Source organism: Sorex fumeus, unplaced genomic scaffold, assembly GCF_029834395.1.
Source record: "Sorex fumeus unplaced genomic scaffold, SorFum_2.1 ptg000014l, whole genome shotgun sequence".
NCBI lineage: Eukaryota > Metazoa > Chordata > Mammalia > Eulipotyphla > Soricidae > Sorex > Sorex fumeus.
In genome coordinates, this window is record NW_026606071.1 from 28,219,823 (window position 1) to 28,240,000 (window position 20,178).

General features: G+C 36.0%; 1 protein-coding gene across 1 annotated transcript in view; it reads left to right on the forward strand.

The window, feature by feature from the left end:
- The window catches only part of CPS1 (carbamoyl-phosphate synthase 1), a 120,820-nt gene that overhangs the window by 12,097 nt on the left and 88,545 nt on the right, over nt 1–20,178 (forward strand). The window contains exons 2-7 of the mRNA XM_056111879.1: nt 6,275–6,384; nt 10,236–10,380; nt 11,529–11,618; nt 12,898–12,954; nt 15,703–15,795; nt 19,252–19,341. Of these exons, the coding sequence (XP_055967854.1) occupies nt 6,275–6,384; nt 10,236–10,380; nt 11,529–11,618; nt 12,898–12,954; nt 15,703–15,795; nt 19,252–19,341 (585 nt within the window). The remainder of the gene's footprint in view (nt 1–6,274; nt 6,385–10,235; nt 10,381–11,528; nt 11,619–12,897; nt 12,955–15,702; nt 15,796–19,251; nt 19,342–20,178) is intronic.

Genomic DNA, 20,178 nt, shown 5'->3' on the forward strand with positions numbered 1-20,178 from the left:
GTGCAGTTATCTCACTTTGAGGAATAACTGATGAGACCATTTTCTCTGATTGGAGCCAGTTGAAGTGGACTGGTGCAGTTTTTCTTCATTCCAGTGTCCCTGAATCACCAACTTCTCTTTTCCCTTGTAAAGCAAGGCCAAAGGGACCTTTCCAAAGACCCTAAAAACTGACCTCAGGAACCAAAGTGTGAATTTAGAGACACACAAAAAGGCTTTCCCAATCTTTCATTGTGTCCTGGGCGGGTCATACCATATTAGACAGAAAAGGTAGACTCTCTCTGTTTTTTTTTTCTGGTGGAGAAGATTAATTACATACTTAAATATAAATCAATAAATAGTAAATGCCAGTTATTATTTAACCAGAATAAGAACTATAAGAGTTTTTCATGGCTTATTTGGTTAATGTACCTATCTAGGTAATCACATTTGGGTTGTTAACAAGAGGTAAAATTTGAATGTTTGGAAAGAAGACAGAGCAGGAATGAAGGTAAGATCTTAGGCATACCCAAGTGGTTATGTACAGTGATTCTGCAAGACTTGGTTAATTTAATTAGTGATGAAGAATTGTGTTTTTAAAGAAAATAACTGCTCAGTTAAAATTAAGTCATTAGGTGAATCCTGTCACATATGGAATGTAATTTACATGAAAAATTTTCTAAGTCTGTTCTCAAAGAAGTAAAATAAAGATCTGTAAGATGGTATTACAGAAATGAGATGGTTTATCCAGGAAAAGGGAAACTAGAAGAGGATAGCTCTCTTATTCACTGTCTATATTTGCAAAGTGAAAAAGGGAATAAGACAGTCTGTTAACCTAAATCAAATACTGGCAGTGTCTTCTATATAAAATACTTATTGAGTTTATATAATCTTTTTGTTTTTGATGTTGTTTGAACTTTACACAATATTTGTTTGAATATTTGCATATAGTATATCAAATTTATACTCTCTAGTGTAATGATCTGTTCGCCTTTCCCAATTCACCCCTTTTTCAGTGTCAGTCACCTCTATTTCCCACTATAACCTATTCATATTCTGACACTACATTTAGGATGTAAAGGCATTGTTATTTAAAAATCATAAAAATGCCAATCAAAGCAGGTATGTGCTTATTATTTAAACTCTTACCTAGAAAAAAGAAACACTAAATATACAATACTCTTCAATACTTTTTGGTTATTTTCTTTAGGGGCTGGAGTGATAGCACAGTGGGTAGGATATTTACCTTGCACACAGCCGACCCAGGTTCGATTCTTCCACCCCTCTCGGTAGAGCCTGGCAAGCTACTGAGAGTATCCTCCCTGCACAGCACATATATTCGATATGCCAGAGACAGTAACAACAAGTCTCACAATGTAGACATTATTGGCACCTGCTCAAAGAAATTGATGAACAACAGGAGGACAGTGCTACAGTGCTACATTTTTTTTAGCACTATAGCACTCATACAGGAGTGAACAAACAGACTGCCTACTCTGCCAAAATGAATTTCACACTATAGTAGGTTAAGATAGTTAGTAACTAAAACTCTAGGCACCATATTAGAGGACAATGAGTACTATTACATTGAGTACTAAACAGAACAGATAAGGAGAATGAAGCTGGGATTAAAGGGGGCATGAATACTATTATTTTAACTAGAGTATCAAGGGACATCTCATCACAAATGTGAATGACATTTGTGCAAAGACTTTGGACTTAAAATTTGAACTTTAAAATTTTTGTTGTTTATAATATTTTAAACTTTCATAACAAGATATGAATGGAAAAGGGATAGATTTTTCTATTAAAGAGATGTGTCCCTTGGGAATGGAATAACAGTACAGTGACTAGGATGTTTGCTTTGCATGTGGCCAGCCCAGGTTTTGTCCCTGGCACCACTTATGATCCCCAAGGCCACTAGAAATGATCTCTTGGTGCAAAGCCAGGAGTAAGTCTTGAGCACAGCTGGGTGTGACCCCAAAATCTCTTCCTTCCTTCCTTCCTTCCTTCCTTCCTTCCTTCCTTTCTTCCTTCCTTCCTTCCTTCCTTCCTTTCTTCTTAGAGCTGGTGGGATGCAAGGCGAGCGCCTTAACCCCTGTACTACCTCTCAGGTCTTCGTTATACTATGCTTAAGGTTCCCTCTATTTTACCATTCATGCATATACATAACACTTTTGCTAAGTAAAAAACTGGGAGCATTTATCTACCATGTATTTCCATTGCTTACCTGATATTTGACACATGATACCAAGAAAGTCAATAATGTAGTTTTGGTAGTAAGACTATAGTATTGGTATATATGTGTATACATATGTTTTTAATTAAACTCCTAGGGACCGTGTTGTCATAGAAGTTTTTTTTTGTAGAACTCGTTTAAGATACCCTTTCATTTCTTCTCAGATACTCGATGAGTATACATACTTCTCTTCATTAAAGTCTCCTTTGTGCTTTCATCATCCAAAGTTCCAAAGTGCTCTGGCAATTGACTTAAGTTATTGCTATTATTATAGCCTAGACTATGGACCTTTTTCTACTTGAACTTAGGCTACTAAAATATCTTACAATGGTAGCAAGATGATTTCTCTTGGACTCATTGGAATGAAATAGCATTTGGGGAACTCTTAGCTCGAAGACAGGATTTCAAATAGCTTTGTTCAAAGTTCTGCCATCAATGCACAGATAAATCAGTTGGCACTCATGATTTTAAACTCATTGGAGGCCAATGTAGTTAAGTGGAATATAAAGAGTACTATAGGCAATAAAGAGAAGACTTATAATAATATAATGTGTAGTGGGATTTAGAATGGGAAGATCTATAAAAATCTGCCAAAAGAACAAAAATATAATTAAAGGAACAAAAAGAACATACTGTACACATTTCAGACCATTTCAGATAATAGTAAATGTCTTCTCAAATATAGCTTAAAAATAGAAAGCAAAGTAGGAAACTGGTCCCATGGAGAGAGGAAGAAAAATACCAAATAGAATCGTAGGACTGGGCTAACAAAAGTAGGATTTACTTATGTTAATTTTTACCTTTTTTTTTTAAAACAATTAGCGTTTAATCAATGAATCAATCTGAAGTTCTTTTATGAGAAGAGAGTAGAGAAAAAGAAATATAATAAATAAATACAATGTTAAAGATAAATTGGTATAGAGAGAAGAGTTGGAAAATTCATTTTCATCCAACTGTTCTAGCTAACTGCAGTTATTTTAGGGTCTAGTTGCAGTTTTATATTATTTAACTTAATAATATAGAATTTCTATTTTGTGAAAGCCTATAGGTTACATATGAGTTCTTTCAGAACAGAAAATAATGCTTCAGTTAGAAAAGGATTGTTTTCACAACAAATTTTCATTTTGATCATATGTTTTCACTAAGTGAAACACATCAACATTAGCTAGAGAATTTTCCCTTCAAAACATACTTCTACTTAGAGTTATCACCATAGAGAGTTGAATAGCTTGTAGTAGTAATTGGAAATACACTGATAATAATCACTTTTACTTTCTAAAATTGTCAACTTGTGCCTTTAATTATAAGCAAATACAAGTGACAAAATAAAATATAAAATGAGAATGTCATGTTATTTTAAAAATGACATACAATGGTGAATTCTTCAATACATAAACAGAATTTGGAATTTATATGATGTTAATCTATGCCAGGGAAATCTTGTTATCACTCATATCAGATTAATTATTGTTGCTTCCTTTGTAATGAGAAATTTGAAAAGTTTACTGGCGATGAATAAACCATGAATATTTAAAGAAAAAGTCTCAATGCTCAGATCTTAGGAAATGGTTACTTGGGTATAGATAAAACAAATCATTACTTCAGAAATAGATAGTTTGATTTTGCAAAGAAAGCCAAAAATTATTTTTCTTTCTCTACGCATGTACACACACTTACATACTAACATTCATTAAAATGTATTTAATAGTACTTGTCCAATTTATTGAGAAATGTAAACTTGTAATCCATTGTCCATAGGTACACTGTCCCTATGATTAAAAATAATAATTTTACTTATCAAGAAAAATATTTCAAGCACATAACTTTTAATGAGAATTTCTAAAAATGATTTCGTGTGTAGGTATACTTAATATGTATCTATATTCAGATACAGCATATCAGTTTAAGATAATCAACACTACATAATCAAAATCAATCATATATATGTATGTATATACACATATATACACATATATGTGTATATGTGTCATACATATATACACATATACATAGTCGCTGTCACTGTCCTCCTGTTGTTCATCAATGTGCTCGAGCCGGCCCAGTAATGTCTCCATTGTGACAATTGTTACTATGTTTGGCATATTGAATATGTCACTTCCCAGGCTTTGCCGTGAGGGTGAGATACTCGGTAGCTTGCTGGGCTCTCTGAGAGGGGTGGAGGAATCGAACTCGGGTTGGCCATGTTGGCCGCTTGCAAGGCAAACCCCCTACCCGTTGAGTTATCACTCCAGCCCCACACATATACACATACATGTGTATATGTGTGTATATGTATACATATATATACATATATATGTATATATATATAGTTTATCCACTCCTAGAAGTTCTGAGGACTTACTCCTGAATCTGTGTTTTGGGATCACTCCTGGAGGTGGCCCCTTGGGGAGACCTTATGGAATTCAGGGTATCTAACTCTGGAACCCAGGTCAGCTGAGTGTAACACTGTGCTAGCTAGGTCTCTAATGCCCTAGGCACTATATTTCTACAAAGAGGATTGTTAGACTGAAATAATGAAGTTTTTCTATTTTAGCACTTGATAAGTAGAGGTTTTTTATAAAAGTAAAGGAACATGGAAAAGATACAGATTTTTTTATTGAATTTTTATTGCATACCAAGATGTGCACATGTGTGTGGCGAGATTAGAGATAGGTATGTCAGGATCCAAAAGGATCCAATTCTAAAACATAAGGAAAGGGAAGTGGAGAATTAGCATGTTTATATATTTTTTTCTTGTTGAAGTGCTCAAAGCTATACTTGAGACTGGGTGCTGAGTCTAGGACCTCACAATGAAAAACATGTTCTCTAGCATTTGAACCATAACTCTGGTCTTGTGTCTACTTTTAATGCCTGCATTTAAGTATTATGGAGAGAACATTACAAAGATTATCCTTACTTCAGTATTTTCTCTCATGACCAAAATTTTGCATCTGTAATCTTTAACCATTCTTTTGTTCTGAACATTTTGAAGTTAATATCAGATATCACATTGTTTTATCCTTAAGTATTTTAGTATAGTCTTAAAAAATAAAAGTATTCTTAAAATATAGTCACAATGTAGAATTTAAATCTAAAATAATGTACCAAATTAAATATCAATATACTACCAACATTTTAATTAAACCATGCTTCAATTATTTTATCCTATAGAGTTTCTTATATAGTCTAGATTTTGCACTTCCAAGGTAACAAGTAGCATATTTTTATCATCCTGGAATTTTCTAGAAATTGAGATTTGGATAGAAGTTATTTAAGTTGTAGATACTAGAGCATTTAAGGGTAGATGATGCCTGCCTATTAGATAAATTTCTCTATTTTTTCCTTAGCCTAAGATTTTAAAGAAGTTTTTTCACAAATATGTATAGCAAAGTAATCAAATTTAAAATGCTTGTTGTTGAAAAGAGAACCAGAGATGGATATGTTAGCTCTAACATAAAGAAAAATACATTTTAGATGTTCCATAGTGCTTGCTCTTGTATGAGTTTCAAGTGACAGAGTTTCAGCTTCTTCATGACCATAAAGCTGGTGTGAAGCGGGTAGCCCTTGGGAGAATTACATCAAATGCAAGAGCTCTGTGGAACACAATTTGATAGATATCCTTGAAGATTCCTTCTAGCTCAAACCTCAGAGTAATGATGAGCTTTATGGTACAATTCACAATGATTTTGCAAACTTATGAACTTTCCTTAAAGCTATACTTGAGCAAAGCTAGGGAATATTAACAAGGAAAATATAGATGCATAAGATTTCAGTTAAATTGAAGTATTTCTGGATTGTGAATAACTCTTCCAGTAGACTTAGAATAGACAGTGTATCAACATACTTCTGTGTTATCACTTAAACCAAACAAAATGCACCTTGACAAGTGCTGTATATAGAAAGCCAAGTGACAGTAGCACATTTCCAAATCTAGAGTCAATTTTCATCAAATATAGAGTGCACTTATTTAATAAGTTTTTGCATACTATCTTTGAAATTTTCCTAACTAGCGGTGCTTCACATTTTGTATTATGTTGATTCATGAGTCTCTTTCTTTAGGCACAGACAGCACACATTGTCCTGGAAGATGGAACTAAGATGAAAGGATATTCCTTTGGCCATCCATCCTCTGTTGCTGGTGAAGTTGTGTTTAATACTGGCTTGGGAGGGTGAGTAATGTTTCTGTTCCAACGTTTTATTCTTTCTCTATATAGAAGAGTAACTGGATGATATTATTCATGGCAGGAAGTTCAAATCACTATGTCTCAATAAGTCTAGACAGTGTCTTTCTACCGCAGGCCATTCATGAAAAGAGTCTGAAGACACAAACTTCTCCCTCCTGTAAATAAAAGAATATGTGGACACCACTGTCCCCTGAAATTTTTTTAAAAGAAAACATTTAGTTTTAGAAGGACAAAGTTTATGTGAGGTTATCAAATGCATTATGCAATGGGAGGTATGGATCTGATTAAGGTGAAAATTTTTACCAGGGTGAAACAGGCAATATGGGTAGCACACTCTAGTTATTGTGATGGTAAAGAATCAGCTTTGTATGTGAATGACACTATGAATGACAACAGGGAACTAATAACATCCTCTGACATTTTATATATCTTTGCAGTCTGATACGGAAAAGAGTTATTTTTTGTCTTAAAGTATTCTATAAGAGAATAGGTATTTGCATCTGGTATTCAAAAATTTTATCAGTGGATACCCAACTTTGTAACTAAGATCTGTTCCTAGATGTCTGTAGAGTCTAAAGAGTTGTGCTGAAGTCAGATAGTTGTTTTATCTCATTAACAAACATCTGCTCATCTGGAAACTAGGACTCTGAAGTTTGGGTTTCAGTTCTAAAAATAACTGATAAAGTGAGATGGAGATGATGACTTAAATTTTGTGAGTCTTAATTTCCATATATAAAGAGTGAGGGAAGTAAATTGTTTAAAAAAAGTTTCCATGAATGAATCAATAGAATAATTTCTATAAAATATTTGATTCATTCTTTAGGGCAATTTAGTTAGCCTTTTCATAACAGATATTCAGTTTGATATTGAAGATATTGTTGAGGATATTCACTGTCACTGTCCTCCCATTGTTCATCAATTTGCTTGAGCGGGCCCAATATCTCTATTGTGAGACTTGTTACTGTGTTTGGCATATCGATTACATCACGGGTAGCTTGCTAGACTTTGCCGTGCAGGTGAGATACTCTTTGTAGCTTGCCGGGCTCTCTGGGAGGGGTGGAGGAATTGAACCCTGGTCGGTCGGGTGTGCTGCGTGCACAGCAAATGCCCTACTGCTGTGCTATCACTAATTGACAAAATTTTTATATATTCTTAATGTAAATTTTTGTCTAAATTCTCAGCTCTGTTGAAATGAGGAATATTAGGTGGTTTTTAAAAGAGTTCCACTGGCAAGAACATTAAATTACAGTGTATAAACCTATTTGCAAAGTTTTGCTTCACCAGACAATTATTTAAGCTTTTCGACAGCACTAATTACTAGCTGTGTTAATATACCTGCCAGCAAACAACTGTTTAATATAGATCAGAATGATGGAGGGCACTGGAGTTTTCCTCTCAGTGATAGATTACAGGTAATAAATCTTGTCACATCACAAAAGTCAAACAGGACCTGATGGATTAATTTACTTCCAACACTAAAGTTCTCTACGACAAGCTGTATTTATTCATTTACTGGTGAGAGTGTTGTAAGCATATGTTTAAAGGGAATGACCACTTCTTTTGTGGAGAGGAGGAAGGGAAATAAAATTAGATTAATTATAGTTATTCTGTTGTTGTTGTTGAAAAAGGTATTCATTAATAAGATTCGACCACCAACTCAATTTTCCACTGAGAAAAAAATGTTTCCATTCATTGCATTACTCAGTCAGTAAATAGATGAAAATTAAGGAGATTATTTTGCTTTTCATCTTTAGGAAATGCATGTACTTTGTGTGTGAGTCTTGGTTAAAAAATGATCAGTTCCTGACAGGCGAGAGACACCTGAAAAATTAACTGATGGAAGGGTGGATAAATATTACAGAACTCCTGTTACCTTAGGGGTTCTGAGCTGAAGAGTAAGTGTTCCATTGACAAAGGTAGTTCTGAGAAGAGTTAATCTGAATGGCTTTGAAGAATTTATGTTGACTACTGCCTGAACTGAACTTTAATGACTTCAAGGTTGTCGATTTTGTCCCCTCAGTACCTGAATTCACTTTCACTAGTAGTCCACAAGAAATATTTAGTTGTACTATTCTTTCTGAAGAAGGGGAAAATTAAAGAAAGGGATAGCAAAACTCAAATACAAAGTATTCCATTATACAGAATAACAGCAGGTAGTTCCTCTGTGGGTTAATTTTTTCTTACAATTAAGAATGAGATTTCTGTATATGTAATAGTATAATCTAAATATGTAGCAGCATACACACATACACACACAAACCACACACACATATTTATATATACATATATATATATTTTGTGAATATATGTATTATAGTGCTTTCCTGTAGTCCTCCCTAACTTCATTAGCATTTATTATAATCTTTTCATGTGAAAGTCAGAAATGATTAAGGTTAATTTTTGTGGAGTTGTTTATCTAATTTCATGTTAACTATCATATATAAGTATATATAATTTTAATATAAAACATAAAGTTGTAAGCTTTGCTGGGTAGTTCTTTTAATAGAAATTAATGTATTTAAATATTCAATGAACTTTAGTAAACATGTACCTACACAGCTACTACTGTGACAATGTTACTCTTTAGTATTCCATTTATATTTATAAACTTATATATGGATATGTTTATATAGAAACTTTTCAGTTAGATTTACTCATGTCTGATAGATTAGGATAGTGATTAGAATACCCACAATTAGTTTTTGAAATTTACCATTTAATTATAAAGAATGAAAAGGAGCAGTCTGATGAAGAGATAAATAGAGAGGGGGGTAGGGAATAGTACCAAGAGCGGTAACTTTTCTTTTTCCAAGAAATTGGGGTGGCCCACAGTCCCAGCATGTGGGTGTATTTGCCAGCCCTCAAGCTCTTCTGAAAACTTTCAATAAAGCAACATGAGGCAGGGATGTGACTCATAGTGGAGCATATGCCTAACATGTGTGAGGCCCTGGCTTCAATCCTGGCACCATGTGGCCACGAGCGTTGCTGAACACCACAAGCAGCCACAAGAACAATAATCACAGCAGCAACAACACAACAAAAAAGCAGTAGTAAAATTTAAGATCCTGTGAGTATATTGAGGAAAGTCTAAACATTGAACATATTTAAAGAATTAAAGTTATATATAAGAATATGCCTTTGTACTTAAGAGTCACTTTATATACCTTTGTACTTAAGAATCATGCAAAGTTATTCAATGGGTTGTGGCTGGAGCCATAGTATAGTAGGTAGGGCACTTGCCTTGATGTGGCCAATCTGTGTTCAATCTCCCATGCCACATATGGTCCTGGGAGCCCAGCCAGGAGTGATCCCTGAGTGCAGAGCCAGGAGTAAGCTCTGAGCACTGTGAAGTAGGGGCCAAAACAAAAACCAAAGTTACTCAAAGAGCAAATGTTCATGTGCTATTTAAATTTTTTTTTATATTTTTGCTTAAATCTGGACTGGAATGATAGCACAACGGTAGGACATTTGCCTTGCACGCAGCCAGCCCGGCCGATCCTCCACCCCTCTCGGAAAGCCCGGCAAGCTACCAAGAGTATCTCGCCCGCACGGTAAAGCCTGGAGAGCTACCTGTGACATATTTGATATGCCAAACACAGTAACAACAAGTCTCAAAATGGAGACGTCACTGGGCCTGCTCGAGCAAATCGATGAATAACGGGAGGACAGTGTTTGTTCTGTTTTGTTTTTGCTAAAATCTAGACACAGTTTGTAGAATTTTAGTCCGTTTCTCTTGTTTTCAAGAGTTCAAGAAATAAAGCCTCTGCATTGATTATACATTCTAAGTCATCTTCTATCTGTTTCTCTTGTTGACAATTTTTGGTATATTTACCCAGGTACCCAGAAGCTATAACTGATCCTGCCTACAAGGGGCAGATTCTCACTATGGCCAATCCTATTATTGGGAATGGTGGAGGCCCTGACACCACAGCCCGGGATGAATTTGGACTGAACAAAAACATGGAGTCTGATGGAATTAAGGTGGTATCAGTGTTAGTTTAAAAAGTCAGTTTGTGGGTATAGAATAGATTTACTTTATAGAAACTAGGATAGATAGTCTGGGGGAAGTATATTGGAGGGCTCAGTACAGTATCCGAGGTGTCCAAAAACAATTTTTTAATTACTCAGGGACTTTGGGATTTGTTCTTAATGCATGAATGAATTTTGACTTAATTTCCATCTAATGCAGAATTGTTGATGAATATTTGGATATTTATATTGAAATCTACCACTCTAATTTTAGGAATTTTCTAACCAATTTTCTTTTTGAATCACTCAAACCGATCATTTAGTTTAGCTCTATTTCTTTTGTTTTGCTTTTGGGACCACACCTGGCAGTGCTCAGGGTTAATTCTTAATTGCACTCGAGGATCACTCCTGGAAGTACCCAGAAGACCATACGGGATACTGGGATTAAATTTGGGTGGGTCGCGTGCAAGACAAGTGCCCTGCTGGTGTACTGTCTCTCCTGCCCTATTAGCCTTTTTTTTTTTACTATGAATCTAAGAAGTTTTATTTTTGTGTGTGTGTCTTTTTTTTTTATTTTTATTTTTATTAGTGAGACATCATGAGGTACAGTTGTAGACTTACAAATTTTTGTGCTTGGGTTTCAATTATACAATGATCAAATACCCATCCCTCCACCAGTGCCCATTTCCCACCACCATGGATCCCAGTATCCCTCCCACCCCCCAACCCCCCCATCCCTCCCTGCCTCTGTGGCAGGGCATTCCCTTTTGTTCTCTCTCTCTTATTGGGTGTTGTGGTTTGCAAAAGAGGCAATGGTGACAATCATGTTTGGTCTATAGTCTACTTTCAGCATGCTTCTCCCGTCCTGGGAGGATTCTCCCAACACCGTTATTTGGTGTTCCCTTCTCTATCTGAGCTCCCTTTTCCCCTAGCATGTGTGGTTGGCCTCCAAGTCATGGAGATTTACATACAAGTGGTACTACATGGAAAGTATCATGTTAAGCGAAATGACTCAGAAAGAAAGTGATAGACATAGAAAGATTGCATTCATCTGGGGAACATGAAGTAACAAAATAGGAGACTAACACCCAAGAATGGCCGAGATTAGTACCAGGAATTTTACCCTATTAGCCTTTTTAAACCACTGCCCATGTTTCTAGGTTGCTGGTTTGCTGGTGCTGAATTACAGTACTGACTATAACCACTGGGGGGCTACCAAGAGCCTGGGGCAGTGGCTACAGGAAGAAAAGGTAAGAAACACGCCCGGGCCTTAGTGCTGTGTTATCTTTGATGGATCTGCGGGAAGTTTGAATGGGTACGCCACTGAAAGGGACACAGCAGGGGGAGCAGATCGCTTTCATTTTGGAGAGCAATTTCTTCTGTTACTGTGTGCTCTACAGCTTGGACTCTTCTAAACTCTGAGGGCCACATAATTCTTCTATTAGGTGGCACTTTTCTATACTAGTGCTTAGGGTTTGCTCATATATACCTTTAATCTCCAGGAAATGCAACTTAATCTCCTTCTTCCCTTTTCTCCAGAATCCTGGATTCTAGTAACAGTTCCACCTTTGATTATCTGTATAAAAGCATTCGTATCATACTTTCCTCAGTTTAATGCTTTTGAGTATAAACAGATTTCCCTTAAGTGTTTGGGGGCTTGAATATAATTATATTTATACTTATATTAAATATAATCATATATAATCTCAGTTGAATTAACAAAAAGTTATATACTTTATGATATACTTTCCACTGTTTCATTTTCTAAGCTTGTGCTCCTGGATGGAGTTACTTTCCTCATTAGAATTTTTTTAAACCATGGTTTGAATTTTATTCCCTAATTACACAGACTCAAAGGGTAGGAAAGGATCCAGCTGCTCACTTCCTCAATGTTGGGCGAGGAAAAACGCCCTTCTCAGACATTATTCAGAGTATTGATAGAAGAAAAGAAACTATGATTTATTTTCCTGAATTTTTAAATAATCATTTGTTCTTTAGAGAGTCCACTCATCTCTCTGTTCATCCTAGTTAAATTAAAAAACATTAATGACGGTGCTACCTGATTTACTTAATAGGTTGGCAAATTTTATTAATGTTTGACAAGTTAGCAAAGGTCTTCAGAAAAATGTGCTAAGTGACTGCTATGTTGCCAACAACATTTGGTTCATTGTTAAATTGCTTATGAAATATGCAAATTCCATATCTATGTATTTAGTTATTTTAGTTATATACCTGTTATTTACATTTGGGTTGTTTAGCATTTGGGTTAAAAGTGTGGCTAAAGATTGATGTTCTGAATTTCTTATTTTTTATTCTGAAGAAGGGCCTGGGTATTAAGAGTCTTGTGCCCAAGTGGAACAGCAAATTACCGTGTTCTGACAACACAGTCACCCTGGGTCAGAGGAGAGAAGGGCTAAGGAAATTATTTACTGCTCAAGAAGATAGATGATACTAAGTTTGTAACTTGAAAACAATATGCTGGATCTAATTTCCTCCAATTTCACTCTCACTACAAAATTTTTTTTATAGGTTCCTGCAATTTATGGAGTGGATACAAGAATGCTGACTAAAATCATCCGAGATAAGGTATGATCATCATTGCATAGCAAAATCTATGTTTTTTTTTGAACAATTTTTTTAGAACTCAAGGAATATGTTAGTATGCAAAAAACCAAGTCTAGGAATTTTCTGTCATTTGAGTTTTCTCATCTTGTTTTATTATTTCTGATGTAATTTTAAAGACAGAAAACTTGTTGTGAGGTTTGTTTCTTAATGCATAAGGGATATGTTTACTTGACAATTTACTGAGTGTCCACTCTGTTTTCTATCTCAAAGTCAAGGTATTTATAATTAAGCTCATGTGACAGGATTATTAAAACAAATAAGAGAAGGTTACCTATGTTTATGAAATTTGTCAATTTGGTGGAGGGATATTCACTCTGGGTGATGTTGGAACATTGTATACTTGAAACTCAATCATGAATAACTTTTTAACTCATGGTGATTCAATACATTTTTTTAAAATAGAATTTTGTCAAAATCTAATACATATATTTTCTTAAAGGAGTTTTCTGTGTGCCAAATGAGCCTTGCCTACCTTACATCAATTATACAGTCTTTCTTGAAACTATTCCAGTGACCAAGGTGATAAAACATATCAGGTGAAATATCTCCCCATCATCTGCTTCTTATTATAAGAAATGGAAACATATTTTTTAAAAAAAAATTTCTACTTGAAAGCTTCATATCCTAGACCAGAGAGAAACTTGACCACACTAATGTTAATTAAATTTCCTCAAAGCTACTAATGTTTTCTTATTGAATTATGTTAAAGAAGGAAAAATTATACAACTTTAAATTAAAATTTAGTAATTACAAAGCTTTCACAATCAGGTTTCAGTCATACAATGTTCCAACGCCTATCCTTCCACCAGTGTACATTTTTCACCACCAGTATCCCCTGTATGCCTCCTGCCACCCCGCCCCCCAACTCTAGCCTGCCTCTATGGCAGGCACTTCTCTCTCTCTGTTTCTCTTTCTGTCTCTCTCTCTCTCTGTCTCTCTCTGTCTCTGTCTCTGTCTCTCTCTCTCTCTCTTTCTCTTTTTTTGGGCATTATGGTTTACAATACAGATACTGAGAGGCCATCATGTTTGGTTCTTTACCCACTTTCAGCACACATCTCCCATACAGAGCGATCCCTTCACAGAAGATCTTTGAACCAAAAGTATAGCTCTGGAAATAAAAACATGCCTCAATCAGAGGCAAGACCTAGTTTATACAACTCTTCTTCCTCAGCTTCTAATCTTGCTTCCCTCCTTTCTAATTTTCCTGAAATAGATGCTAGAGAAGTTATATATCCCATAATAGTCTTGTGTTTTCTTAGCCCATAGTAATACTGTGAAAAATTAAACAATTAAACAATTTAGGCTGCATAACTCGAGGATTAAATAGAATATAGTAATGATTAGTAATAAAGGAAAACATTTAACAATATCATACCATGATCTTCATGTGACATGTTAGTGTAAAATGCACCTGCTTTTCACCGGACCCAATTGAGTTTTGGAAATTTGGCTGAATATGTTTGCACAGATAAATAGTAGTATTGACTATTGTATTTGATACGGGTGATGCTGGTTCATAGTAAAACATATGTCACAATTTCCTGTCCTATTAATCTTTGATTGAAAAGTGAGATTGTGTTTTTATTTATTTATTTTAAAGAAAAGAGAATGAGACAAAAATTTAAAAGTCAGGGATACACAAATTGAGTCAAGGGACTCTGTGATTTAAATTATGAGCGTAAGTAGAGACCATCATAAAATTTAATAAATCATTGTGGAAGTGAAAGGTGATTTTAGTTGTTTCTCCAGGGTGAGGGATGACATTCTGGTTTTAATTGCAGTGAAATGATCATCACGTCTAAATGACGTGCTGGCACTTTTCTCCTCCACTCAGTCCCAAGCGATTTTTTCTCCAAGGAGTATATTTCAAAGGAAAATAAAAGCTTTCTTCTATTCCCTACAATGAAGTTATTTCTTTGGAGAAAAGCACATTGGTGACTTATTTTGATCCTTCTCTCATTAAGTACTTGATCACCAAATATTATATATTTAGAAAAATATTATGTAATTTTTCTAAATAGGTCAAACTGGACTTAAATGAACAAGTACATCTGAAGACACAGTTAATAATAAGAAAAATAATCACATGCAGCATCGAAGCTACAAGATCAGTTTATAAAAACTTCACAAAAGACTGAGAATTCTTTAAAATTCAAGCTTTTAGGGACACCTGGGAAGTAACATCTCAGGCTAAAGCAGTAGTTTTTTTTTGTTTTATTGCTGATTCTTGTAAAGTTTATGGAGCTATATAGAATTTCAGTTTCCTTTTTTCACAGTAAGATCTTATAACAAATACTCCTTCTTCTGAAAATTTTGAATTTCATATCCTTTTCTCAATATTTTTGGGCACATCTTTGCCATGAAATATCTTTAGGTCGTGTGTATTGAGTAGTAGATATCCTAACCACTTTACATTGCACCAGCCTGGAAACTGACACATGAATTCTAAAAGGTTTATTTTATTTTATTTTTTTAATTTCGATAACCTAGAAACTATATCAACTCTAAAATAACCAGTTGTATTTCCTATAGTGTTTCCCAAAATGTACCATGAAAATTGTTTCATCAGTCCAGGTTGAGAATATGGTCTTCTACTGATGGCTACGAGTCATTAGAAAGATATTTAAACCTTAGAATAGCTGTTGAGTCCATGTGAATTTATTCTGTCCATATATTCATTGAAACTATCTGATTTTTTTAATTTAATAGGGTACCATGCTTGGGAAAATTGAATTTGATGGTCAATCTGTGGACTTTGTGGATCCCAACAAGCAGAATTTGATTGCTGAGGTTTCAACCAAGGTGAGAAATTTTCCTTCATGTGATCTCATTTCATCTTACTACCTTTGGCCTTGGTCTCTTTGTCTATATTCATTTCATTTCATTTCATCATCCTGTTAATCGTCGATTGCCTCGAGCAGGCCCCAGTAACGTCTCTTTCATCCTAGCCCTGAGATTATATTCAGGGCTCTTTAGGAGAATGAGACCCATCATTGTTACTGGTATTTGGCATATTTGGTAGGCCACGGGGAGTTTGCCAGACTCTGCCCTGTGGGCAGGCTACATTCGACAGCCTGCAAGTTTGTCCAAAGTAGGAATGAAATAATAAGATGTTGCGCGGCCCCGGAACCCGCGTGGCTTTGTCCCTCTGCCAGTACCTTCAGGTGTGCGGAGAGTGGTCTCAGCATGGTGGTGGCTGGTCCTGGAGGTCTCCGGCTGCCGTAGCCCTGGCCGGGGCGGGGAGGAAAGCTCAACCCGCTCCCCTCCAAGGGACTCCGGGAAGGAACACCGAGGCGCGGGGGCAGAGACTGCACTGCTCTCGTCCGGGATCTGGATTTTATAGTCTCTGAGTCTTGGCCGCTGATGGGATTACACGGCGCCAGGGGTGTCTATATAAAAATATTCATTTAGGCAGAAGTAACCTATCAGAAGCATCAGAGCGAGTTGGAAAGACAGTCATAGTAGCTAAAAGTTGTGAATTTGAATTCTTATATGATGCATAAGGATGTATGTACTCATATATACATATATTCTTATATATATGAAAAACGTTTACTATATGAAACTTCTATGCCTTAATCTTGAATCAGTTTACTATTATTTTAGATTTGTTTGCCTTTGTTATTCTAAAGTTCAAGTTTTCCTTAAAGGTAAGGTAAGGTAAAGGCCCTCCCATTGATCGTTGATTTGCTCGAGCGGGCCCAGTAACGTCTCCATTGGAGACTTTGTTGTTACTGTGTTTGGCATATCAAATACGTCACGGGGAGCTTGCCAGGCTCTGCCGTGCGGGCGAGATACTCTCGGTAGCTTGCCGGGCTCTCCGAGAGGGGCGGAGGAATCGAATTCGCGTCGGCCATGTTGGCTGCATGCAAGGCAGACGCCCTACCGCTGTGCTATCGCTCCAGCCCATATATATTTAGAAAAATATATATGTAATAAAGTTTTCCTTAATGTGACATAAAAGGACTGGCTATAGAATTGGCAATGCTACTATCTAGTATTCGCCCCTTCTGTCAAATGAAATTGAGAAATGAGGACTTTGGGTCTCTGGGAATTAATACTGAGCTTGATGCTCATGCATCCTGTCATTGCTAAGCAAAACAAATATAAGTTGTTAATAAGGTAGGGCTGGAGCGATAGCACAGCTGTAGGGCATTTGCCTTACAAGCAGCCAACATGGCCGACCCGAATTCGATTCCTCCGCCCCTCTCGGAGAGCCCGGCAAGCTACTGAGAGTATTCGATATGCCAGACACAGTAACAACAAAGTCTCCAATGGAGACGTTACTGGGCCCGCTCGAGCAAATCGACGATCAACGGGAGGGCCTTTACCTTTACCTTACCTAATAAGGTAAATTTGAAATTATTACATACCTGAATTTTGACCATGACATTGATGCTGTTGTCATTTGTTTCTAATTCTAATTGTTGTATATTAAAATTACATGAGATTATATTTTCTCTAAACTTTCCTGTGGTTTAGTTTGAGACACAGCATGGTAGAAGTCAAATTTTTGCCTTCCTGGAATTATACAATTTTAGAACTGAGAACAACTTTGGAATTCTAGGCTAGTAGTTTATAAATATGAAAAGCATTGGCTAAAAATGACTTATTTTAAGTAGTTCTCTGGTCTAATAATATGTAAAACACTGCATATTATACTCTCCTCTGGGAGAGACTTACTGTATATTCATATATTCAAGTGTTTTTGAAGTCTTATTTCACTATTCTTATTCTTTAAGTAGAGAATGAGTTTGTGCACTGGTCAACATAAAGTAGTCTATTTGTATTTTTATTTATATAAAATCAAGGAGAATGAAATGGTGTAAGACTGTTTTGTCAATTAATTGCAGCTTAATTGAATAATTTTTTGCTGCAGTGATAAAAACTATATTTGTATCAGTGGATTATATTCATCTCCGGAGCTTTATTTACATTTTGTTTATGTTTGATTTTTAATTTGGGCCACACTTGGTGGTGCTCAGGAGCAAGTCTTGTGACTGAAACTGTGTCCCCTGCATGAAAAGCATGTATACCAGTACCTTGAACTCTCTTTCCTGTCCCCTATTTTGGGAGGAAAGGAAATAATGCAACCAGCAACTTAATTCATTGTAGCATGATTGCAATTTGATGTAGCTACAATTGGACTATTAGATTCTTTTATTTCTAGCAGAAGACTAAGGTTAGCATCTATAATTTTCAAATCATCTTGTAAAAGAGATTACCTGTAAAATTTCTGGTTAAGTTTTCCAGATCATAGGAAAACTACGGTTTTTTTTTCTAGAAGAGTTTGTAGCAGAAAAAAAGATAAATGCTGTTTATATTTTTTCCGTAAGTACAGTGTAAAGAATGAGTTCACATTATATAGACTCCTGGAGTGGTTAGACATTCCTAGTGGAGCACAAGATCTTTTAAATATCTAGAGTGCAATTTTTATCTCAAACCTTTTGAAACCTTAGAAATCCTCTTAAATTCAGAATGTGCTAGCTAACACTCAAAGTTGGAACCAGCCTGGGCGCTTGGCCCTCTAGGCTTTCTCTAGCTATATTTCTATTATTTCTCTTTTTATGACTTTGGGAAACTGTTTCTCGGGTAAATGACTGTGAAAATGGATCTAACCCCAAGCAATGCTAAAGACATAGGTAATGATCATGATATGCTTGGGGACCCTTTTTATGAAGTCTACCATTTAAATGCAAACAATTATACAGTAACCTGAAGGGACTAGAGGGCTACAGCAGCTTGGAAATTCCTTGATGCTGATACTGATTTTATCCATTAACACTACTGGGTAAACCTAATGCACAGTAGCTCTATCCCATCCAAACTTGATTGTAAGTTGAGGATCAAGTGATATTTAAATACACAAGCACGATTTACCTATTACTACATCTGACTAGTGCTGAGTCAAACATTACACCTGAAAATTTCTTTGCAACTCACCGTTAATGAGATAGGGGAAAATTGATGTTAACTGTGGGTGGAAATAATCAATTACTTGGAATCATGATTATGGAAATCAACGTTTCTATAAAGCAGCAGTCCTTTTGCTTTCATATAAAACATACTATCTGTGGCACTTGCTGTGCCTTTCTCATAATTAACTGTCAGTCGCTTGCTAGTAGATAACCAATTAATCTGTTACCAATCTACCTACAAGCATCTGTAGTCATGTTTCTGATACTGGTGGGTATTGGTTGTAGCTGGGAACTTTTACTCACTCTGTTCTTTCTTTCTTTTTAAAAATTTTAATGGCAGGACGTCAAGGTATTTGGCAAAGGAAATCGTACCAAAGTGGTAGCTGTAGACTGTGGAATTAAAAACAATGTAATCCGACTTCTAGTAAAGGTAAGTAATTTGTTCCATCTCAGGGTGAGGGTTTATAATATTTATTGTTAGTGCTAAGCTGCTTTCCTCTGTTTCACAAAGCACTTGTGCATTCTCTCAGAATGTTAGGGCATCTCCTTTCTTCTTCTTGTCTTTGATCTACAAAGTAACACATTTATCTCTGTCAAAATTCGAAATATAGACTACCATGTAAAGAAAAACCCTCCATGGGGTCCCAGAACAGAAAAGACTGATGATTGTTATTATTACCTATTTACTGACTTTCTGCTCAGGTTTATTTAGAGAGAACCAAAAACCTAGTTTCACAGAATACTTCAGTGGTCACTGTCACTGTCACTGTCCTCCCGTTGTTCATCAATTTTCTCGAGCGGGCCCAGTAACGTCTCCATTGTGACACTTGCTACTGTGTTTGGCATATCGAATACATCACGGATAGCTTGCCAGGCTTTGCCATGTGGGCGAGATACTCTCGGTAGCTTGCTGGACTCTCCAAGAGGGGCGGAGGAATTGAACCCAGGTTGGCCGGGTCAGTTGTGTGCAAGGCAAGCGCCTTACCCGCTGTGCTATTGCTCCAGCCCACTTCAATGGTATTACATTTATTATATACATTTATTACATCTTTGCCTTGATATAGTACAAATTTTCAGACTACCAATTAAGATAAACTCTTATAGGGTTTTAAGAAATTGTTTTTTAAAAATGTTTTCTTGGGATTTCTTCTACCTGCTCCTCTTTTTCTTTCTTCCTTCCTTCTTTTCCCTCCCTCCCTCCCTCCCTCCCTCCCTTCCTTCCTTCCTTCCTTCCTTCCTTCCTTCCTTCCTTCCTTCCTTCCTTCCT